Below are 17,556 nucleotides of genomic sequence, written 5' to 3'. Positions count from 1 at the left end.
ACAGAGTTTCGTGCAGTTCCTACGGGTACGGTAGCTGTAGTCGTCGACGACGGTTGAGAAGACGGTTGGGATGTCGGGGAGCCGTTCCGGCATTTGTTCTTCTTCGAGGGGATACAATTCCGACACTTCCGACCCTCCTTCGTGCAATCGCACCGAACACAGGTGCCGTTGCCGTTGCACCGGCAACAAGTGGCACTCTGCATCGGCTGGTTTGCAGGAGAGGCACGTTGGAGTTGGAAAATCCACTGAAGACTACAGAGCTCGAGAAACGCGTACCTACGTCAACATTCAAAAAAAACCTCGTGCTGAAATAGCTCGTGCAGGTACTACTAGGCACTAGACTTGCCCATAGTAGTACTACTACTAGTACATTGTAGTTCTTATCTCCCCTTTTCCTTTTCCACCTCGACTCCTCCTTGGTTTCCCTTTTTTTTTATAGCTATTCTCTTGCACCTTCTTGCACATGCAGCCTTGCACTGCTGCACATGCAGCCTTGCGCTGCTGCACATGCAGCCTTGCACTGCTGCACATATATGTACATGCAGCCTTGCGCTGCTGCACGTACAGGGAGGGAGCATTTTGATATCAAGTACATTGTAGATGAGTTACCACTCCCTGCTGTGTGTGTGTGTGTGTGTGTGTGTGTGTGTGTGTGTGTGTGTACGTGCGTGTGTGTGCGTGTGTGTGTGTGTGTGTGCCTTCAGCTTTGCAAGCTGTTGAATGGTGAAATCCCAGCACAAGTTGCTATGTCTACGCTGTTCGCCATCATCGCTTCCGCGATGGGCATGTCTGAGGTCTAGGCATATGCGGATAATGTCGGCAGAAAAATTGTCAGAATTCGGTACTTTTTCTGGTAAGTTTCATGCATGTTTGGTATGTGGATAAAGAAATGGAGCAGAATTCGAGGAATTGCCCGCCATAAGGTTTGTATGGTTCTGCCAATTTCACTGCTTTTCGAACAGAATCTGCCACCTTTTCGGGCATTATCCGCCTATGCCTACGAGATCTGAGGTGTGTGTGTGTGTGTGTGTGTGTGTGTGTGTGTGTATGTGTGTGTGTGTGCGTGGTGTGTATGTGTGTGTGTGTGCGGACCGGTGGGTGGGTGTGCATGTGCGTGTGTCCGTGCTGGTTATGATAGAGAATGGGGAAGCAAGGACTCCAAGGAGAGTGCTTGAGCATGAGGTGCGCGAGATCAGTTTCAACCCCCGGGCCCTTCGCCTTGCTTTAAAAATTGCGGGTGTCAACTTAACTGGTATTCGTGGACGAACGGGTCTACCTAGTACATACAGTACATGTACACCGGAGCCGGGTGTACCCAGTGTGCTGACAGTGCTGCTCAACACCATGGCGGAGGCAGAGCGTAATACAGAACAGAACAACAAGGACAATCAAGGCTTGTTTGCTGCGACTTGAAGTTTCAAGGCATGCTCTCGTGCGAGAGCATGAAACTTCAAGTCTCAGCAAACAAGCCTTGATTGTCCTTGTTGTTCTGTTGTGTAGGTGACGCCGCGCGAAATGGTGTGTTGGAGTGTTGATGTTGTTGTTGTTGTTGTTGTTGTTGTTGTTGTTGTTGTTGTTGTTGTTGTTGTTGTTGTTGTCGTTGTCGTTGTCGTTGTCGTTGTCGTTGTCGTTGTCGTTGTCGTTGTCGTTGTCGTTGTGGTTGTTGCTGTTGCTGTTGCTGTTGCTGTTGCTGTTGCTGTTGCTGTTGCTGTTGCTGTTGCTGTTGCTGTTGCTGTTGCTGTTGCTGTTGCTGTTGCTGTTGCTGTTGCTGTTGCTGTTGCTGTTGCTGTTGCTGTTGCTGTTGCTGTTGCTGCTGCTGCTGCTGCTGCTGCTGCTGCTGCTGCTGCTGCTGCTGCTGCTGCTGCTGCTGCTGCTGCTGCTGCTGCTGCTGCTGCTGCTGCTGCTGCTGCTGCTGCTGCTGCTGCTGCTGCTGCTGCTGCTGCTGCTGCTGCTGCTGCTGCTGCTGCTGCTGCTGCTGCTGCTGCTGCTGCTGCTGCTGCTGCTGCTGCTGCTGCTGCTGCTGCTGCTGCTGCTGCTGCTGCTGCTGCTGCTGCTGCTGCTGCTGCTGCTGCTGCTGCTGCTGCTGCTGCTGCTGCTGCTGCTGCTGCTGCCTCTCATTCTGGCATGTGAATGTGGGTGGCCCCACTGGCCAGGCATGTGTGACCAGCTTCTGTCACGGTTCCTGAGCACGAAGTTCTGGAGCCCTGGCTATTTTGCTTTGTGATGTTCTTCTGTCCTTCCATATTCGCCTTTATGTTAGTGGGCCCAGTTCCCGTTTACAACCAAACAACCGTTACTTGTGACAACATGTGCCAATGCACGGAGAAGTGAGATGAGCTCGATGAGCCACACATGCCCGCACTACATACACCATGACATAGTACAGGTAACATGATCGAGTCGAGGACCTGGATGGAATGATTATGTACCTCCGGGGGGGGGGGGGGCGGGGAAGGGGGAAGCATGGGGTACATAAAATAATTTTATGGAATGATTGTACAATACTGCTGTACTCGTACAGTATGCAGGTACATGTGGACCTGGCCCTGGCCGGCCTGGGTGTGCCTACTATGCACTCTGCATGCAGCGTGAGCTAGCTCAGCCTACATACAGCTGCATATCGGTCGGGAACGACGCGCCGCGTCACTGACACCTTAGTGACGTCACCAGGTCATCGATATGATGGGCGATATGCATGATTGTACATGCACACCTGGAGCTGCTGGTATGCAGGCGACAGTGCAAGTGCGAAGCCAACCGGCTTGTTCAAGCCTCGGCTTTGCTGGCATCCTGCATCACCCGTGCAAAGCCGCTTTTTGAGATGTTTGTGGCAATGATTTGATCGTCTTCGTGTACGCCTGACTTCATCCGTGACCGGGATCACCTATTTTGCAAGCCAGAGATTGATTGGGAATCTTGTCTTCCCTTGCTCCAGTACAGTATCTGTTTTCAGTTGTGGATGTGTGGTGTGGCGGTTTGGTTACAACAGCTGTGGACAATGTAATTCAAAGTTGAATAAAAAAATACTAAAATTTATGCCACGCGGCAGGCTCGAGGACGACTGTTGTTGTTAGTTTGCTGCTGTGATCCCTGGCTCGTGGTACTGCAGTGAGTTTGCTGTGACTGGCTCTGTGCTGACTGCAATTGTCTGAAGTGCTAGTTTTGGAGTAGCAGCTGAAAGAAAGTACCTGTAGCCATGGCCGTCGTGGGTTTGACGTGCGGCGAGATCTGTCGTGTGTTTTGTTGCCCGCCATGTCCGTCCGCCATCGCCGCCAAACTGGCCTTCATTCCGCCCGAGCCGACCACCTACACCATCTCCAGAGACGAAGATGACAAAGAGAATTTGCACTTGACGGAGAGAGCGGAATTTCTCTTTACCAACCGCGAGCTGAGCACGATCGAGGCGATGAAGGTTCGAACGAGTCGACGTAACATGATTGCCTGTATGTATGTGAAGCTGACGGACACGCCGAAGTACACGCTGCTATTCTCGCACGGCAATGCTGTGGACCTGGGTCAGATGTCGAGCTATTACGTAGGCCTGGGTACGAGGCTAGGTTGCAACGTATTTGGATATGATTACTCCGGTTATGGCGACAGCACGGGAAGTCCCAGTGAGGCGAACATCTACGCGGACGCCGAAGCTGCTTGGAACACTATGGTGGATCGACTGGGCATTGATCCCAGTAAGATCATTATCTACGGACAGAGTATAGGGTCGGTGGCGTCGGTTGACCTGGCAACTCGGCATGCATGTGCTGGTGTGGTACTGCACTCCCCACTGCTCAGCGGCATGCGTGTGGCCTTTCCCGACGTGCAGCGCTCGTATTTCTTCGACCCGTTTCCAAGGTGAGCAGCCTATACACATGACATGGGCGTAGCTGGTCCCCGTTTTAGGGGGGGGGGGGGGGGTGGGGGGTGCACGGCCGCATATGTGTAGGATGGTTGGTACATGTCATTCATGGTCATGATATGCATGCTGGACCTAGGTCGACACTCTTAGGGGGGGGGGGGGGGGTACATGTGCCCCATGATGCGGGCTACGCGCCTGACATGATCACATTGTCTCATGATCCAATTTTGTATATTGTGCCATGGGAGGGGGCAACGGTACTTTACGAGTAGAGTCATGGTACTGTGCGTGTACACTGCTGTGTGCTATGTTCATTGATAATTACTATGCCTGTGCTCTGCACACACACTGTTGTCCTTAGCCAGTTCTGTCTGAACGTTGCTGTCTGTGCTTTTGTCTGTTTGTCCATGTGTATGTGTGCAGCATCAGAAAGATCACGCACGTCCAATCCGTGGTGCTGGTCATACACGGCACGGAGGACGAGGTGATCGACTTCTCTCACGGCCTGGCGCTGTTTGAACGCGCACCGCTCACCGTTGATCCACTCTGGGTGGAGGGCGCCGGTCACAACGACATCGAGAGGTTCTCGTCCTACCTGCTACGCCTGCTCAAGTTTGTCAACAAGGAGCTGCCGTCGCGCGAGGCGGCGCAAGCTGAGAAAGCTGCGACGGAAGCGGCGACGGCAGCAGCAGTGGCAGCCGTGTCCAACGGTGTCGGTACAAACCGTAGCGCCGTGGGAGCTGATGGTGTTATGGCGCTGGCACGAATGGACGATGATGATGATGATGATAATGACAATGGCGACACCGCCACAGGGTCGTCGGAGGGTCGCGACGAAATCGCCGCCATTAGCACCACAACAACAACGGCTGCTGTTACTGACACGGCCGCTGGAGACGGGTCGTCCACGCACGATGATGTCAATTGTGAACTCACGTCGTCGTCGACGGATAGACTGATGGCGGACGTGAGCACACCGGAGGTTGCCAAGCGTTCAACAGCAGGCTCACCGCAGCGGACACTCTCATCCTCCGACAACAAGCCTGACGGCAACAACACGTTAGATGTGTCCACGTCCACAGGCACCGTCACCAGCGCCGTCACCATCGCCAAGGTTCTCTCCGCGTCCGAACAGTCATTACCGCTGTCTACAGACTGTGCAGATCGGGCACCCAGCGCCAGCCCGGAGCCACCCAGTGTCACTGCTGCTTTGGATGTTGCCATGGGAGCAACACCGGCGGTGGATGACGTCATCATCACCACAGCAACCAAAGTCGAGCCTGTGGATGGCAGGAATCTAGTGTACGTGTAGTGGCATGAGGATTCGCGCTGCAGCAGCAACAACAGCAGCAGCTGTATGCAGAACCCAAGCATGCTCACCCTGCGCCATACACTTCGAGCGAGCAGAGCGTGTAGTACTGTGATTTCTGCCAGCAGCGGCAACGGCTATATGCAGCACTCAAGCATGCTCAGTATGCGTTATAGACTTGAAGTGAGCAGTGTTCGCCCCTCGGCCGGTTTGTGAGTCGATGAACGTGCACACTGGTATTCCATTCGTGGATCTGCTGTACCTCAGCCACAGGTAACCATGCCGTGTGATAGCTTGGATGTCTGCATATGCACACTCGCGCATGCGCACACACACACACACACACACACACACACACACAAACCCACACGCCCATGCAAGGTTACGGCATGCCCGATATCTGGCACAGTGCATACTTCCGTGTGTATATTATTACCATGCAAGTCCAAGAAGTGTCCCATATCACCGTGCTTAGCAACACATGGCCACCATCATGTTTTCCTCCGGCCTATAAAACTGTTTTCGAACGTCACAAACAAGAGAGGTCTAACAACATCGCGGGGGCCAGCCGCTCCCGAGTACTCTCTCTCTCTCTCACACACGTCTTCACTAGTTCTGTAGTCGTCCCTGCATGCCATGCCCGCCAATAGCATGAGTATATAATGAGATCATTGTACGCATGTGAACGTAGCTACTGAAACCTGCCTCTAGGTGTCCGCCATTGCCAATTAGAAATTATTTAACTCCTGATTTTTTTCCGGTTATCAAACTTTTCCTGCAATGAACCTTGCATACCCCCCCGCATGTCCCTCAGATCTAGCTGTTCCACCCATCCGTCTCGATTACGTTTGTATGAGGCCACTTCATGTAATATATATATATTAAAATATATTCGTAGTCGCCACTGCCAATATACACCAGTGCTTCTTTTTTTAATCATTTGAGTTGTTCTGTAGGTTTTTGAGGCCTTTAGATGCTTTTCTTTTTGTTCGCTGCAGTGCCTGTACCGTATCACCCCTACGTGTGTTTATTCCAGTGTGTACCTAACCCCGACGGTTTCGCTTGCCAGAACTCTGCCGTCGATTTCTATGTGTCCAGCGTCTTTCGGTGGTTTCTGATCACCTCATGTGTGTTTTTATCCGTAAGCTCAGCCAGGAGTCTACCTCGGCTAGCCATCTGGCTTTTCGTTCTTTTTCTGCTTTTTTTTTACTATTTCCAACTATTCCCTCCTGTGTGGTCTACTCGCTTTCGTATGTTTTTTCTCTCTCATTTTCTAGCTTTGTTAGTGCTGTTCTGTTTCATAACCCGCTTTGCTTTGTCTGTGTCGATGTCCACTTTGCTACCTCTCCTGGCCACTCTAGCTGCAAGCTCGTGCATGCCATTCTGGTGTGCTTACTCTATTTACAAACATGTCAATGTCAGTGATGGTTTCTACTCCTCTCTCCTTGCCGCTTTGAGACAATGCTATGATAATAGTGTGTGTCTTGAAGCCTATGCATACATCATGGCGTCTAGTCACCACCCTTTGACTTGGCCCCTCGTGTGCTTTGGCGAGTCGCTAGTGGTTCTCTGTCTCTCTCTGTCTCTCTCCAGGATGGATAGTTGCGTTACACAGGGCCACAGGAGTGGAATACAGGGCCCCTGCTTTCTTTGCACTCTGAGGTAGCCATAGCGTTGTGTAACAATATTCTGTGCAGGTGCAGGCACACATCATCAATCATGCAATGTCACCTTTGTCATCGCAGCTGTTTATTTAGATGCTACGCTTTGCCATGGGCTGGACTTCACGGAGGTTGTTAGGCACTTGTTACAAGGATTTACCAGGGAGTCGTAAAATGCAGCTGCACTTTGACGACTCCCAGCTTATAACTACTGCCAGTTGTGCACCGTGTGTGGTACTGTGTGCCGCTTGTAGGCTTTGTATTGTACTAGTATCCAGTTTTAAAAGTAATGTTTGCACGTCCGGGTTACAACCGACTGCACAATTGTGTTGAGAAACACAACAAGCTTCGGAAGTTTTAAAGTGTAACAGTCGCGTAAGCCATGCTGAATAACAAGACAGGTTGCCGGTCATGACAGTCAGGGATATTGCTTTCCAAGTTTCCATGCAATGACTGTGTCCTCTTCCCTAGCTTGTGCTGTGCTGTTAACAAAAGCATGCTGTTGTAGTGTGGAGTACGAATGCTGCATGATTGCACAGTACCAAGAGTAGATAAACAAGAGTGTGCAACTCCGGGATGGGTTGGCCTGTGGCGGAATTTTTTGTTGACGTAATCTTTTCGACGATGCACGCGCTGCGAGTCTTTTGGAAAGTTTTGCCTCGTGCACTTTGCCGGGCTTTACATTACAAAGTCGGTGCCCAGCACGTGCTCTCACACTGCTCTGGGGCAAAATGCGCGTTCTTCTGAAAAAAGGTGACGTCAACAAAAAATTCCGCGGGGGGTATCTGCAGATTGTGCAGGAGAGATCCGGAGTTGCACACTCTTGTTTATCTACTGTTGACAGTACTGATAATGATCATGATAATGTTATTGACACAGTATGGGATAATAAACTGAAATAAGACCGAGCTGAAGGCGATGAGACAATATATTGCATGATTGCTCAGTACATGGCAATGCATGCTGTTTAAGATTGCACAGTCCAGTGCTGCATGCATGCTGCATGATTGCACATTACAGGCGTACAGTGCTGTGCAACACAGGTCCTAGGGAGACTGGGGTGACAGCTGTGTCAATGGCTTGTGGAGACCTGGGGAGGTTGTGGAGACCTCGTTCTTGAAAATACAGATGATACACAACATAACCTGTGCTGCTCTGGTCCGCTGCTATGATGACGATGTGTAACCGCTCTCTTCACTCTTTTGAGCTTGTCATACGGTCACGTGTTGGCAGCACTATCACTTGTACTAAAACTACCCGTCTGTGAAACATTGGTATGGCTCGTACAGTGCCACCAAGAGTACATTTTCAACTCTAGTTTACTCTTCTCATCTACTCTTGTTATACTGTTGTGGGCATGGAAATCCGGTCGCACGCCTAGCGGCCCCAGGGTGCTGGTCATGCAGCCGTGGATAAGTGGTACACGCATGCATTTTATGCGCTGCAGTGCGCTAGTCGCATCGGATCAACATGTGCCCTGCACGCAGCGTTCTGTATGCGCTGACGGCGCCGGCCCCGGTCAATCGACCGGATTTCCATGTCCACGACAGTAGCACTGATATAAGTACTAGTACAATGCAACATGGAATCGTAAAAATATGACTCCCTGGCTTATTTTAAGAGGTCCCATAATGTGGCCAGTCTGCAATGTCCAGCTAGCTGTTAGGCGTCCATGTTGGAACCGATAAGAGTTGATCAGACCTGAGTGTAGAATGAAGTTGAAGACACCACTGCAGCTGTACTTATGGTTGATAAATATGGTGGTAAAGACACACCTGGCAATATGGCGGTAAACACACGCCTGCCCACATACGCCCTCTAGGCTGCAAAGTTCTGGCACAGAGCTCTCCTTCTCACCACCACCACCACCATCAGTTCGCGTCTGGCGCCTGCTCGATGCATGGTTGGCGGTATCCGGCATAGCAGGCTGGTACATCAAGTAGTGCATGGCACATAGCAGATGACACAGCAACGACATAGCTCGATTGCGACGTACGTTTCGTCCCCGCTGGACTCATCAGGCAATCTTCTTCTTGGGTGTCTTCACACGGAGCTTGACTCAGGAGAATGAAGTTGAAGACACCACTGCAGCTGTCAAGCTCCGTGTGAAGACACCCAAGAAGAAGATTGCCTGATGAGTCCAGCGGGGACGAAACGTACGTCGCAATCGAGCTATGTCGTTGCTGTGTCATCTGCTATGTGCCATGCACTACTTGATGTACCAGCCTGCTATGCCGGATACCGCCAACCATGCATCGACCAGGCGCCAGGCGCGAACTGATGGTGGTGGTGGTGAGAAGGAGAGCTCTGTGCCAGAACTTTGCAGCCTAGAGAGCGTGTGTGGGCAGGCGTGTGTTTACCGCCATATTGCCAGGTGTGTCTTTACCACCATATTTATCAACCAGACCTGAGTGTGTGGGACTTATTCCAGTAAGATGTTCGCCCTATCCCTGCTCACGTGTCGCTACATGCTTGGACAGATTGCCCATTCAATTAATTTATAATTTGTCAGTTCAACGAAAGTATCAAAAATAGTGATATCAGGAGATTAGGCATAGGAAATTCATCAACATTTGTCATACATGTGTCAGCAATTAATCAGTACGGTCTGGCTATAGAATACATTTTTTGTGACAACAGTAGCTTCTGTGCTCATTAAAACTATTGTTCACTCTCTCGTCATACTAAACTTTGAAGCGCATTCAAATCTACCGGTGCAGCCAGCACTGATCAAGTATAGACACCAACTAATAATCATGTATCACTCTAACAGTTTGTCGGCAATCTAAAGTCAGTGCTGGCAAAGCAACATCACACCAGCTGTATGTTATGCCAGTGTTATTAAAGGGTCAAAATAGAAATGTTCTCAACGTAGTGGTCAATGGATAGAAAATCTAGGAAGATGTTTGCCAGGAATTGACGACGACAATGTCCGCCGGCAGTTATCTTGCTTCTACTGCTGCTAGTGTATGTGCTTAATGATGTCATCAATTACATCCTGGCAACGGCACAATTACTGCACACCACAGCAATTGTACTGTGCTGTAATGTGCGTCAGTCAGTGCCACGGTCTCCATGACACATTCCATGGCGACGGTTTTCAGCAATGACGTAATCTATTACATCATGGATTACATCATGGTGAAAGTCTACCCTACTGGCATGCGGCATGTCATGACTTCACTGAGTCTGTCCTTGGTGGCACATTGACACACGCACACACTAGTAGGAACATGACTGCGCATGCAGTACTGAAACCGTCAGCCTGTGTATGCACAGGCATCATGTATGATGGTGATTACATCATCAATGAAACCATGACATCATCACATAGAAGTGTATGACATCATGGCACTAAGCTAAAACGGTAACTATGGTTATAGTCTAGGATTGCCTACCATGCACTGTACTTGTAGCAACGGTGTATTGACAGACCCGTCGGAACCGGTCCGGTTGGTCAGGTTGACACCGGACCAACTTTTCAGCCACCAACATGTGTTTCCTACTGTGGAGGGATATGATGTGTACTAGTACACGTCATGTCATACACACAGTATTAACGGCCAGAGGGCATGTGTACTAGTACACGGCATGTCATACACAGTATGAACGGCCAGAGGGCATGTGCACCCGCCATATCATACACAGAGTATGAACGGCCACGACAAAACCGGACCAATCACAAACTGCTTCCGGCGGTCGTGATCGAAAGTGTGTGAGCTACACCAGAGTGGCAGGGACAGCATGCTGGAACTGCTCCCTGGCTGGTTCCATGGGTAGGTTGCTACGATGTACTTTACCCGTATCCGGTCTGTCTCTATGACGACCTGACTGAGGGCGATGACTCTGACGTGTGAAGCTTTCGGCGACGATATCCGGATGACCGGGCTCATCTTGATCCTTCCAGTGAGATTTGGACAGCTGGAGGAGAGAAAGAGAGAGAGACAGAGAGAGTCGGACAGAGAGAGAAACGCCAATGCATACCTGTCAACCATTCCAGTCTGGCCAGGACCGTCCCAATATCGAAGTGGGACTACGACGTCCCACCCGATGACCCAAACTGGCAGTGTGCGATAGGCTGCATTTAGCAAGGAGAGAGGCACCCCAAACTGCACTTCTCTCATCCCTGAGCTACATAATACAGTCATGCTCAGACCCAGGTAGCTCATTGTCCCGATCTCAGGTCTTCAAAGGTTGGCAGGTATGTCAATGAATGAACAGACACACAGACATGGGAATGAGCAGATAGAGCACCTGTTGACTCACTGGCTAGCAGAACAATGAGCACAGAGACGAATACTAGCAGATAAAAAGATAGAAAACAGATACTAGTAACCACACTACTCATCACGCCGACTGGCTGACGGGTGGACATGCTGATGAACGCTATTATGCTCAGCTGATGAATAGGTCGGCACTATAGCCAGTATAGGGGTTATACGGATGCCGTCGTGGAGGTTAGTCACTGGAACTGCTCACGGGCGCTGTGTAGATCTTTCCATTTTTCACCCTCTAACAGTTATACAATTTACCCCCGCCCCCCCCCCCCCCCCGACCCCCTGTGTCTACTCCTCCCCCCCCCCCCCCGACCCCCTGTGTCTACTCCTCCCCCCGACCCCCTGTGTCTACTCCTCCCCTCCTCCCCCCTGTGTCTACTCCTCCCCCGACCCCCTGTGTCTACTCCTCCCCCGACCCCCTGTGTCTACTCCTCCCCCCCCCCCGACCCCCTGTGTCTACTCCTCCCCCCGACCCCCTGTGTCTACTCCTCCCCCCGACCCCCTGTGTCTACTCCTCCCCCCCCCCCCCCCCCGACCGCCTGTGTCTACTCCTCCCCCCGACCGCCTGTGTCTACTCCTCCCCCGACCCCCTGTGTCTACTCCTCCCCCCGACCCCCTGTGTCTACTCCTCCCCCCCCCCCCCCGGCCCCCTGTGTCTACTCCTCCCCCCGACCCCCTGTGTCTACTCCTCCCCCCCCCCCGACCCCTGTGTCTACTCCTCCCCCCTCCCCGACCCCCTGTGTCTACTCCTCCCCCCCCTCCCCGACCCCCTGTGTCTACTCCTCCCCATTTTTTGCTGCTCTGAAGTGTCACTGGAGCCGAGACCTTAGGTCGGCGGAGATGTTCCAGTTTCACCACCATAGTTGCGACTGCAGCCACCTCTATCATGCAGTATTCTGTTCTCGAGGTTCTTGGTTTCTCGCAAAAAAATACAGTGGAACTGCTTACTCGCGCTATGTATGCAGCGAAACCGCTTACGGGCGCTAAGTAGTGTATGCAACATGAGTCGCTAGTGCAGCGCTGTGCCGCGACTTCACCACAGCATCTCAAATGATTATGTAGTCGCATATCCTCAGTAGACTAATGGGTAGGTGGGCGAAATAAAACTTTGAAAGATTAATGGAGAGAAAATCATTGTATCTTTCCCTCAAACCTGTGAATAATCATTGTATCTTTCCCTCAAACCTGTGAATAATCATTTGTAGCTGAATTAACTGAGATATTACGGAGTTCCTTTCCAGTTTGCTAGAGTGTTCATGACAACTGACCGAGTCGCCTAGCAACAGTGGAGTCGCTCGTCCGAGAATGTTGTTTCCAAGGGGTTGGGCCTGGTGCGTTCCTATTTTATTGGGCAATCTGGCTGCGTTCTTATAGCACATTCTTAGAAACAATTCGTACTGGATCATATCTACCCCCAAAAGCTGCCGGAAAACCAACACCGCCGTTCTTAACTAGGGTTCCCAGTAAAAAGGCAGTAGCCTGTTGGGACTCCCCTAGTAAAATAATAAAAACTACTACTACTACTACTACTACTACTACTACTACTACTACTACTACTCAACTTTGGGCTGTGGCATTCTTAGCATTTCAGGTTGGACATTCTTGGGCGCACAACTGACTCTACTGCACAGTGCAGCCATAGACCCTAGACCCTAGACTCTACCCATACATCGTACAGTGGAAGACTGCGGATAGAGTGGACACACTTGCTGTGACCTAGCAAAGCACAAGAACATTGGCAATCACATACACATACCCCTGTGTAGGTTTCTTCGTTCAGTTTCATACGCTGTGACGCCGGCTCTGGAAAGTCATATCGCGTGACGCTATGGCCATGATCTACACATTGAAATACAAAAAACATGCATGGGCACGTATACATATGCACACTCAGAATCAGGCTCAGACTCACGACATGGCCATCGCGGAAGCGATGATAGCGACCAGCTATGTTAGACATAGCAACTTGTGCCGGGATTACACCATTCAACAGCTTGCAAAGCTGATGAAATAACCGCCACCAATTTTAGCCTGGTATCCACCACACAGCTGATTGAAGTGACTTTTTCTGGCCAGCGAATCCCTATTTTTCCTTTTTTCCTTTTTTTCCTTTTTTTCTCTTTCGACACACACACCACACCACATACTCCGGCATACACGGGCTGTTGGTAACCACCCAGGAGAATGAAAGAAGAGCTAGGAGAATGAGAAAGAGAAGAAAGACGTGTGCGACCATAATCGTCGGGGGAATTGAACCCGCAACCTCTGGATTGGAAATCGACTGCAATACCACTGCACCACATGGGACGCAATACTGTAGAACACATCATTTTCAGTATACCGTATTTTACCGGTTGTAAGCCGACCCCCGTATCCTGAGGTCTCAATTCTGTGTTTTAAAGGGGCACTCCGGGAATATTTTCGGTGGTGTGTTCTCTTCATGGGGGCCTTATATGGCCCCCAACGAATGGGGAATCGCGAAAACTAGGCCCAAAAAGTCGATATATGAAGCCAGGGAGGGCCAAGTTTGTCTCCTCTTTTGATGGTTTTGATGATGTCACGTGTGATTAGTATTCAAATTCTCTGCATTTGAAGATCTTAGTTGTTTGAATTTTCTGGCGATGAAGAACGATGTTTGGTCGACATTCCCAAGCTTCACAACTGCGGACATGCTCTAAGGAACCTGAAGGACCCCCCTGAGGTGCCCCTGGTAGAAGCGCAGCCTGATGAGGCCAGGAAATTGGAGCGGACGACTTCACTGGTCCGAGTACGAGGATCCCGAAATTCTCTATACGCCGTGAGGCATATGGTCAGAACAGTTTTGTTTAGACAAGCTGACGCGAAGTCGGGGTGATGTGTAACGCATGTCAAAGGGCTGTCAATGCTAACAGCTGCAACGCTCTCTCGACAGCGAAGGTAATCAACTGCCCTCTGCATCACCCCACATTTCTGGCAGGAACACCAATCGTTATTTCCTTGTCGACCAGTGAAGTCGTCCGCTCCAATTTCCTGGTTCTCATCAGGCTGCGCTTCTACCAGGGGCACCTCAGGAGGTCCTTCAGGTTCCTTAGAGTATGGTCGCAGTTGTGAAGCTTGGGAATGTTGACCAAACATCGTTCTTCATCACCAGAAAATTCAAACAACTAAGATCTTCAAATGCAGAGAATTTGAATACTTATCACACGTGACGTCATCAAAACCATCAAAAGAGGAGACAAACTTGGCCCTCCCTAGCTTCAGACTTTTTGGGCCTAGTTTTCGCGATTCCCCATTCCTTGGGGGCCATATAAGGCCCCCCATGAAGAGAACACACCACCGAAAATATTCCCGGAGTGCCCCTTTAAAGTTTTCACCCAAAGAAGCACTACTTACCACTCCCTGCTACTAACACAACAACAAATCATGTAAACATTCCTTCAATTGATTGGAGGGTATAACGTCCCAATCCTTGTAAAAGACCAATAAACTGGCAAAATGTGTACACATGGTGCACTCGTGCATGCAGTACAGGTCATTTTTTGTAAGGTACTGATAGTTCCCGGTTATAAGTTGAATCCCGGTTGTAAGTCGACCCCCACACTTTCTATAACCTACGAGGAGACAATAGTCGTAAAACGGCAATGAATAAAACTAATTGTGCACTCATGAGTCATAACCATGTACATGTAGAAAACAATAAGTATTACTAAATGAAAAATTTCCAGAACGTTTTCTCGTGACTATCATCAGTGGAACATGGTCACATGGTAAAAATCACTAAAACAACCAGTTATATAGCTAGAATAATATTCACAAAATAGCAGCTCGCGGTTACACATAGCGTCAATTACACCAGCAGTGTGAGTTTATGCGTTACAATGTTAATGTGAAAATTGTAGAGGTAAATGAATGAGGCAGCTATGTCACATGTGTGCGTGTGTGGACGGACGGTGCTGGTGTAATTGACGCTATGTGTAACCGCGAGCTGCTATTTTGTGAATATTATTCTAGCTATATAACTGGTTGTTTTAGTGATTTTTTACCATGTGACCATGTTCCACTGATGATAGTCACGAGAAAACGTTATGGAATTTTTTTCATTTAGTAAAAATTATTGTTTTCTACATGTACATGGGTATGACTCATGAGTGCACAATTAGTTTTATTCATTGCTGTTTTCCCACACTTTCTCCTTCTATTTTTAGTTGTAAAAGGTCGACTTACAACCGGAAAAATACCGTACCTTTAATTTTTCTTCAGACTTTTCCCGTTTGCGTCTTTCCCTCAAACAAGTGAATAAAACTTTAATTTCGGTAATTTCGGTGCAGTGACCAGGTACAGGAGCCTAACGTTGGCTTACATCTAGAGGGCACTACAGTATGCACTGTACACTGTATGTGAAGGGAAAGCTGGTCACCTAATTCTACATTACACCTGAAACCCACCAGGTTCCTGGCACCGAAATCTTAATGATAGCTTGCATAGACCTCGGTCCTACCGGTAGGACCTACCGGTAGGACCATCATACACAGACATGCTGCATGGCCTCTGTTCTAACATTGACCTAAAACTTGACCCTGAACTGTTGCTCAGGGGCTAATGAAGGAGTCCCCAAATTTTAGACGTGATCGCACAAGGCATACTACGAAATTCCATGGTAACAGCCCATGGTAACCATGGAAACGGTGTATGGAATTATGCATTCCACTGCCTTGGCAGACTGATAAAAACATTAGTACCTCACCACGATTGATGTGCCATGGTCAAAATTCACTTTGGACAGAGTTGCTAGCGCTCCGACAGGAGTATGTGCGGCCATTTGACAATTGATAAAATTGCGCGTATGCAATGCACTGGACATAGCCTTGCATTTTGCGCCATTACTTTGCCTGACAAAGACCTCATCTCAACAATTGTTTCAAGAAATTTCTCAACCAAAAGCACTTTTGCAGCGCGATTTCTTGAGTCCTACCGGTAGGACGGCATGCAAGCTATCATGAATACACCTAAAATCTTTTCTAATTGTCCGCAAACTCCAACGCAGTCACTTACACACTTAAAATCAGTGTTTAAATCATCCATGTTCTAGTAAACTCACCGTATCCGTAATCCAGGGGAATGTTGTACGATGGTGGAGGGTCTTCACGACGCTTGCCACGGAAACGGTTAGTGAACTCCGCCGACGAGCTTGTCTCGAACGTGGCAAACTCTGGGTCGGTCGGGAAGACCACGTTGTGAAAGTTGCGAGAGTTGTTGAAAGGAACGTGCTTGACTTTGTACGCCGCCGGGGGCTGTGTGCACATACGCACGCACGCGCGCGCACGCACACACACACACGCACACACATACATACACACACACAGAGACAGGGATTATTGCGTAAGAGAAGGAGCAAAGGGGAAAAGAAAATCACCAAAGACAACATAATATTTTAATATGTTTTGCCTGATGATTGTGCAAGCATGAAACTCTTGAGTTGCAATAAAATTCTGTTCCACACTACTTGTAAGGAATATATAGAAGCAACAGGGGCCTGCCTCCCAATGAAGGTTAGAGACATCAATGGTTGGAGACATCAATGGTTAGAGACATCAATGGTTAGAGACATCAATGTTGCCGCCAAGCTTGGCGTTAAAATTAGAATTTTGACATTTTTTGTTACGAATGGCCTTTACGTCTCTTTTCGCTTGATCCCTAGAAATACGAACTACAGTCAACTTCGCTAATAACGACTGCGGATATAACGACAATTCGCGAATAACGACATCATTTTCATGCCCGGAGCAAAGTCCCATCTAACTGTGACACATATAATGAGACTTCGGATATAACGACACTTCGCGAATAAGGACACTTTTCTGATGCCCCGCCGAGTGTCGTTATAAGCGAAGTTGACTGTACACGTTGTAGCAGTTAAGTTTGCAGATCCTGTGGCATATGTGGGCTAGAATATGAACAGAGTGTGTATCTAGCCAATGTGTAGCCTCAAACCGATCGCTCCACGCGCTCATTCTACTGCAAGCCAGCATGACGTGGAAGTACAATGCCGGTATGAATAGCAAGTCGCAAACGTGGAAGTTTCGAGTACCATTTGCCCTCCTCCTCACACAAGCCAGGGCTTAGACTTTGAGTGATGATGCCAGCAACCTACTTCAGTACTATCATACCTTTCAGAAAATATTATAAATATAGTTTTGTATTTAAGAATATCAATGAGTCCAAAGTCGTGATCGATTTTCCACGGTCCACTCAAACACCGGATTTTTGGCCGAGGCAAGTGAAAGCCCAAAGGAAAGCAAGTGAAAGCCCAAAGGAAAGCAAGTGAAAGCCCAAAGGAAAGCAAGTGAAAGCCCAAAGGAAAGCAAGTGAAAGCCCAAAGGAAAGCAAGTGAAAGCCCAAAGGAAAGCAAGTGAAAGCCCAAAGGGTTAATCATACGACATAATCTGAATGCCATGACATCACATGATGACATCACCC

At 49.2% G+C, this 17,556-nt stretch overlaps 2 protein-coding genes across 2 annotated transcripts; one reads left to right on the top strand and one right to left on the bottom strand.

Annotated features, from left to right (window-relative positions):
- The first annotated feature begins 2,789 nt into the window (after nt 1-2,789).
- On the top strand, nt 2,790-6,606 carry LOC135819097 (alpha/beta hydrolase domain-containing protein 17C-like). The gene is made up of 2 exons (XM_065332246.1): nt 2,790-3,849; nt 4,277-6,606. The coding sequence occupies exons 1-2, from the start codon at nt 3,197-3,199 to the stop codon at nt 5,163-5,165; spliced, it is 1,542 nt and encodes a 513-aa protein (XP_065188318.1). The 5' UTR covers nt 2,790-3,196; the 3' UTR covers nt 5,166-6,606.
- A 2,686-nt stretch (nt 6,607-9,292) lies between these two features.
- LOC135819096 (uncharacterized) lies at nt 9,293-16,370 on the bottom strand (the record flags this gene model as incomplete). Its single annotated transcript, XM_065332245.1, is given in 3 exon segments — nt 9,293-10,744; nt 12,857-12,939; nt 16,178-16,370. Coding segments are annotated over 3 exon segments (477 nt in total), but the record flags the coding sequence as incomplete, so codon positions are not given.
- Nucleotides 16,371-17,556: the final 1,186 nt, after the last annotated feature.

Source organism: Sycon ciliatum, chromosome 6 (assembly GCF_964019385.1).
Source record: "Sycon ciliatum chromosome 6, ocSycCili1.1, whole genome shotgun sequence".
Lineage (NCBI taxonomy): Eukaryota > Metazoa > Porifera > Calcarea > Leucosolenida > Sycettidae > Sycon > Sycon ciliatum.
Note: the sequence above shows the minus strand (reverse complement) of the source record. Positions and strands in the feature narration are given on the sequence as shown.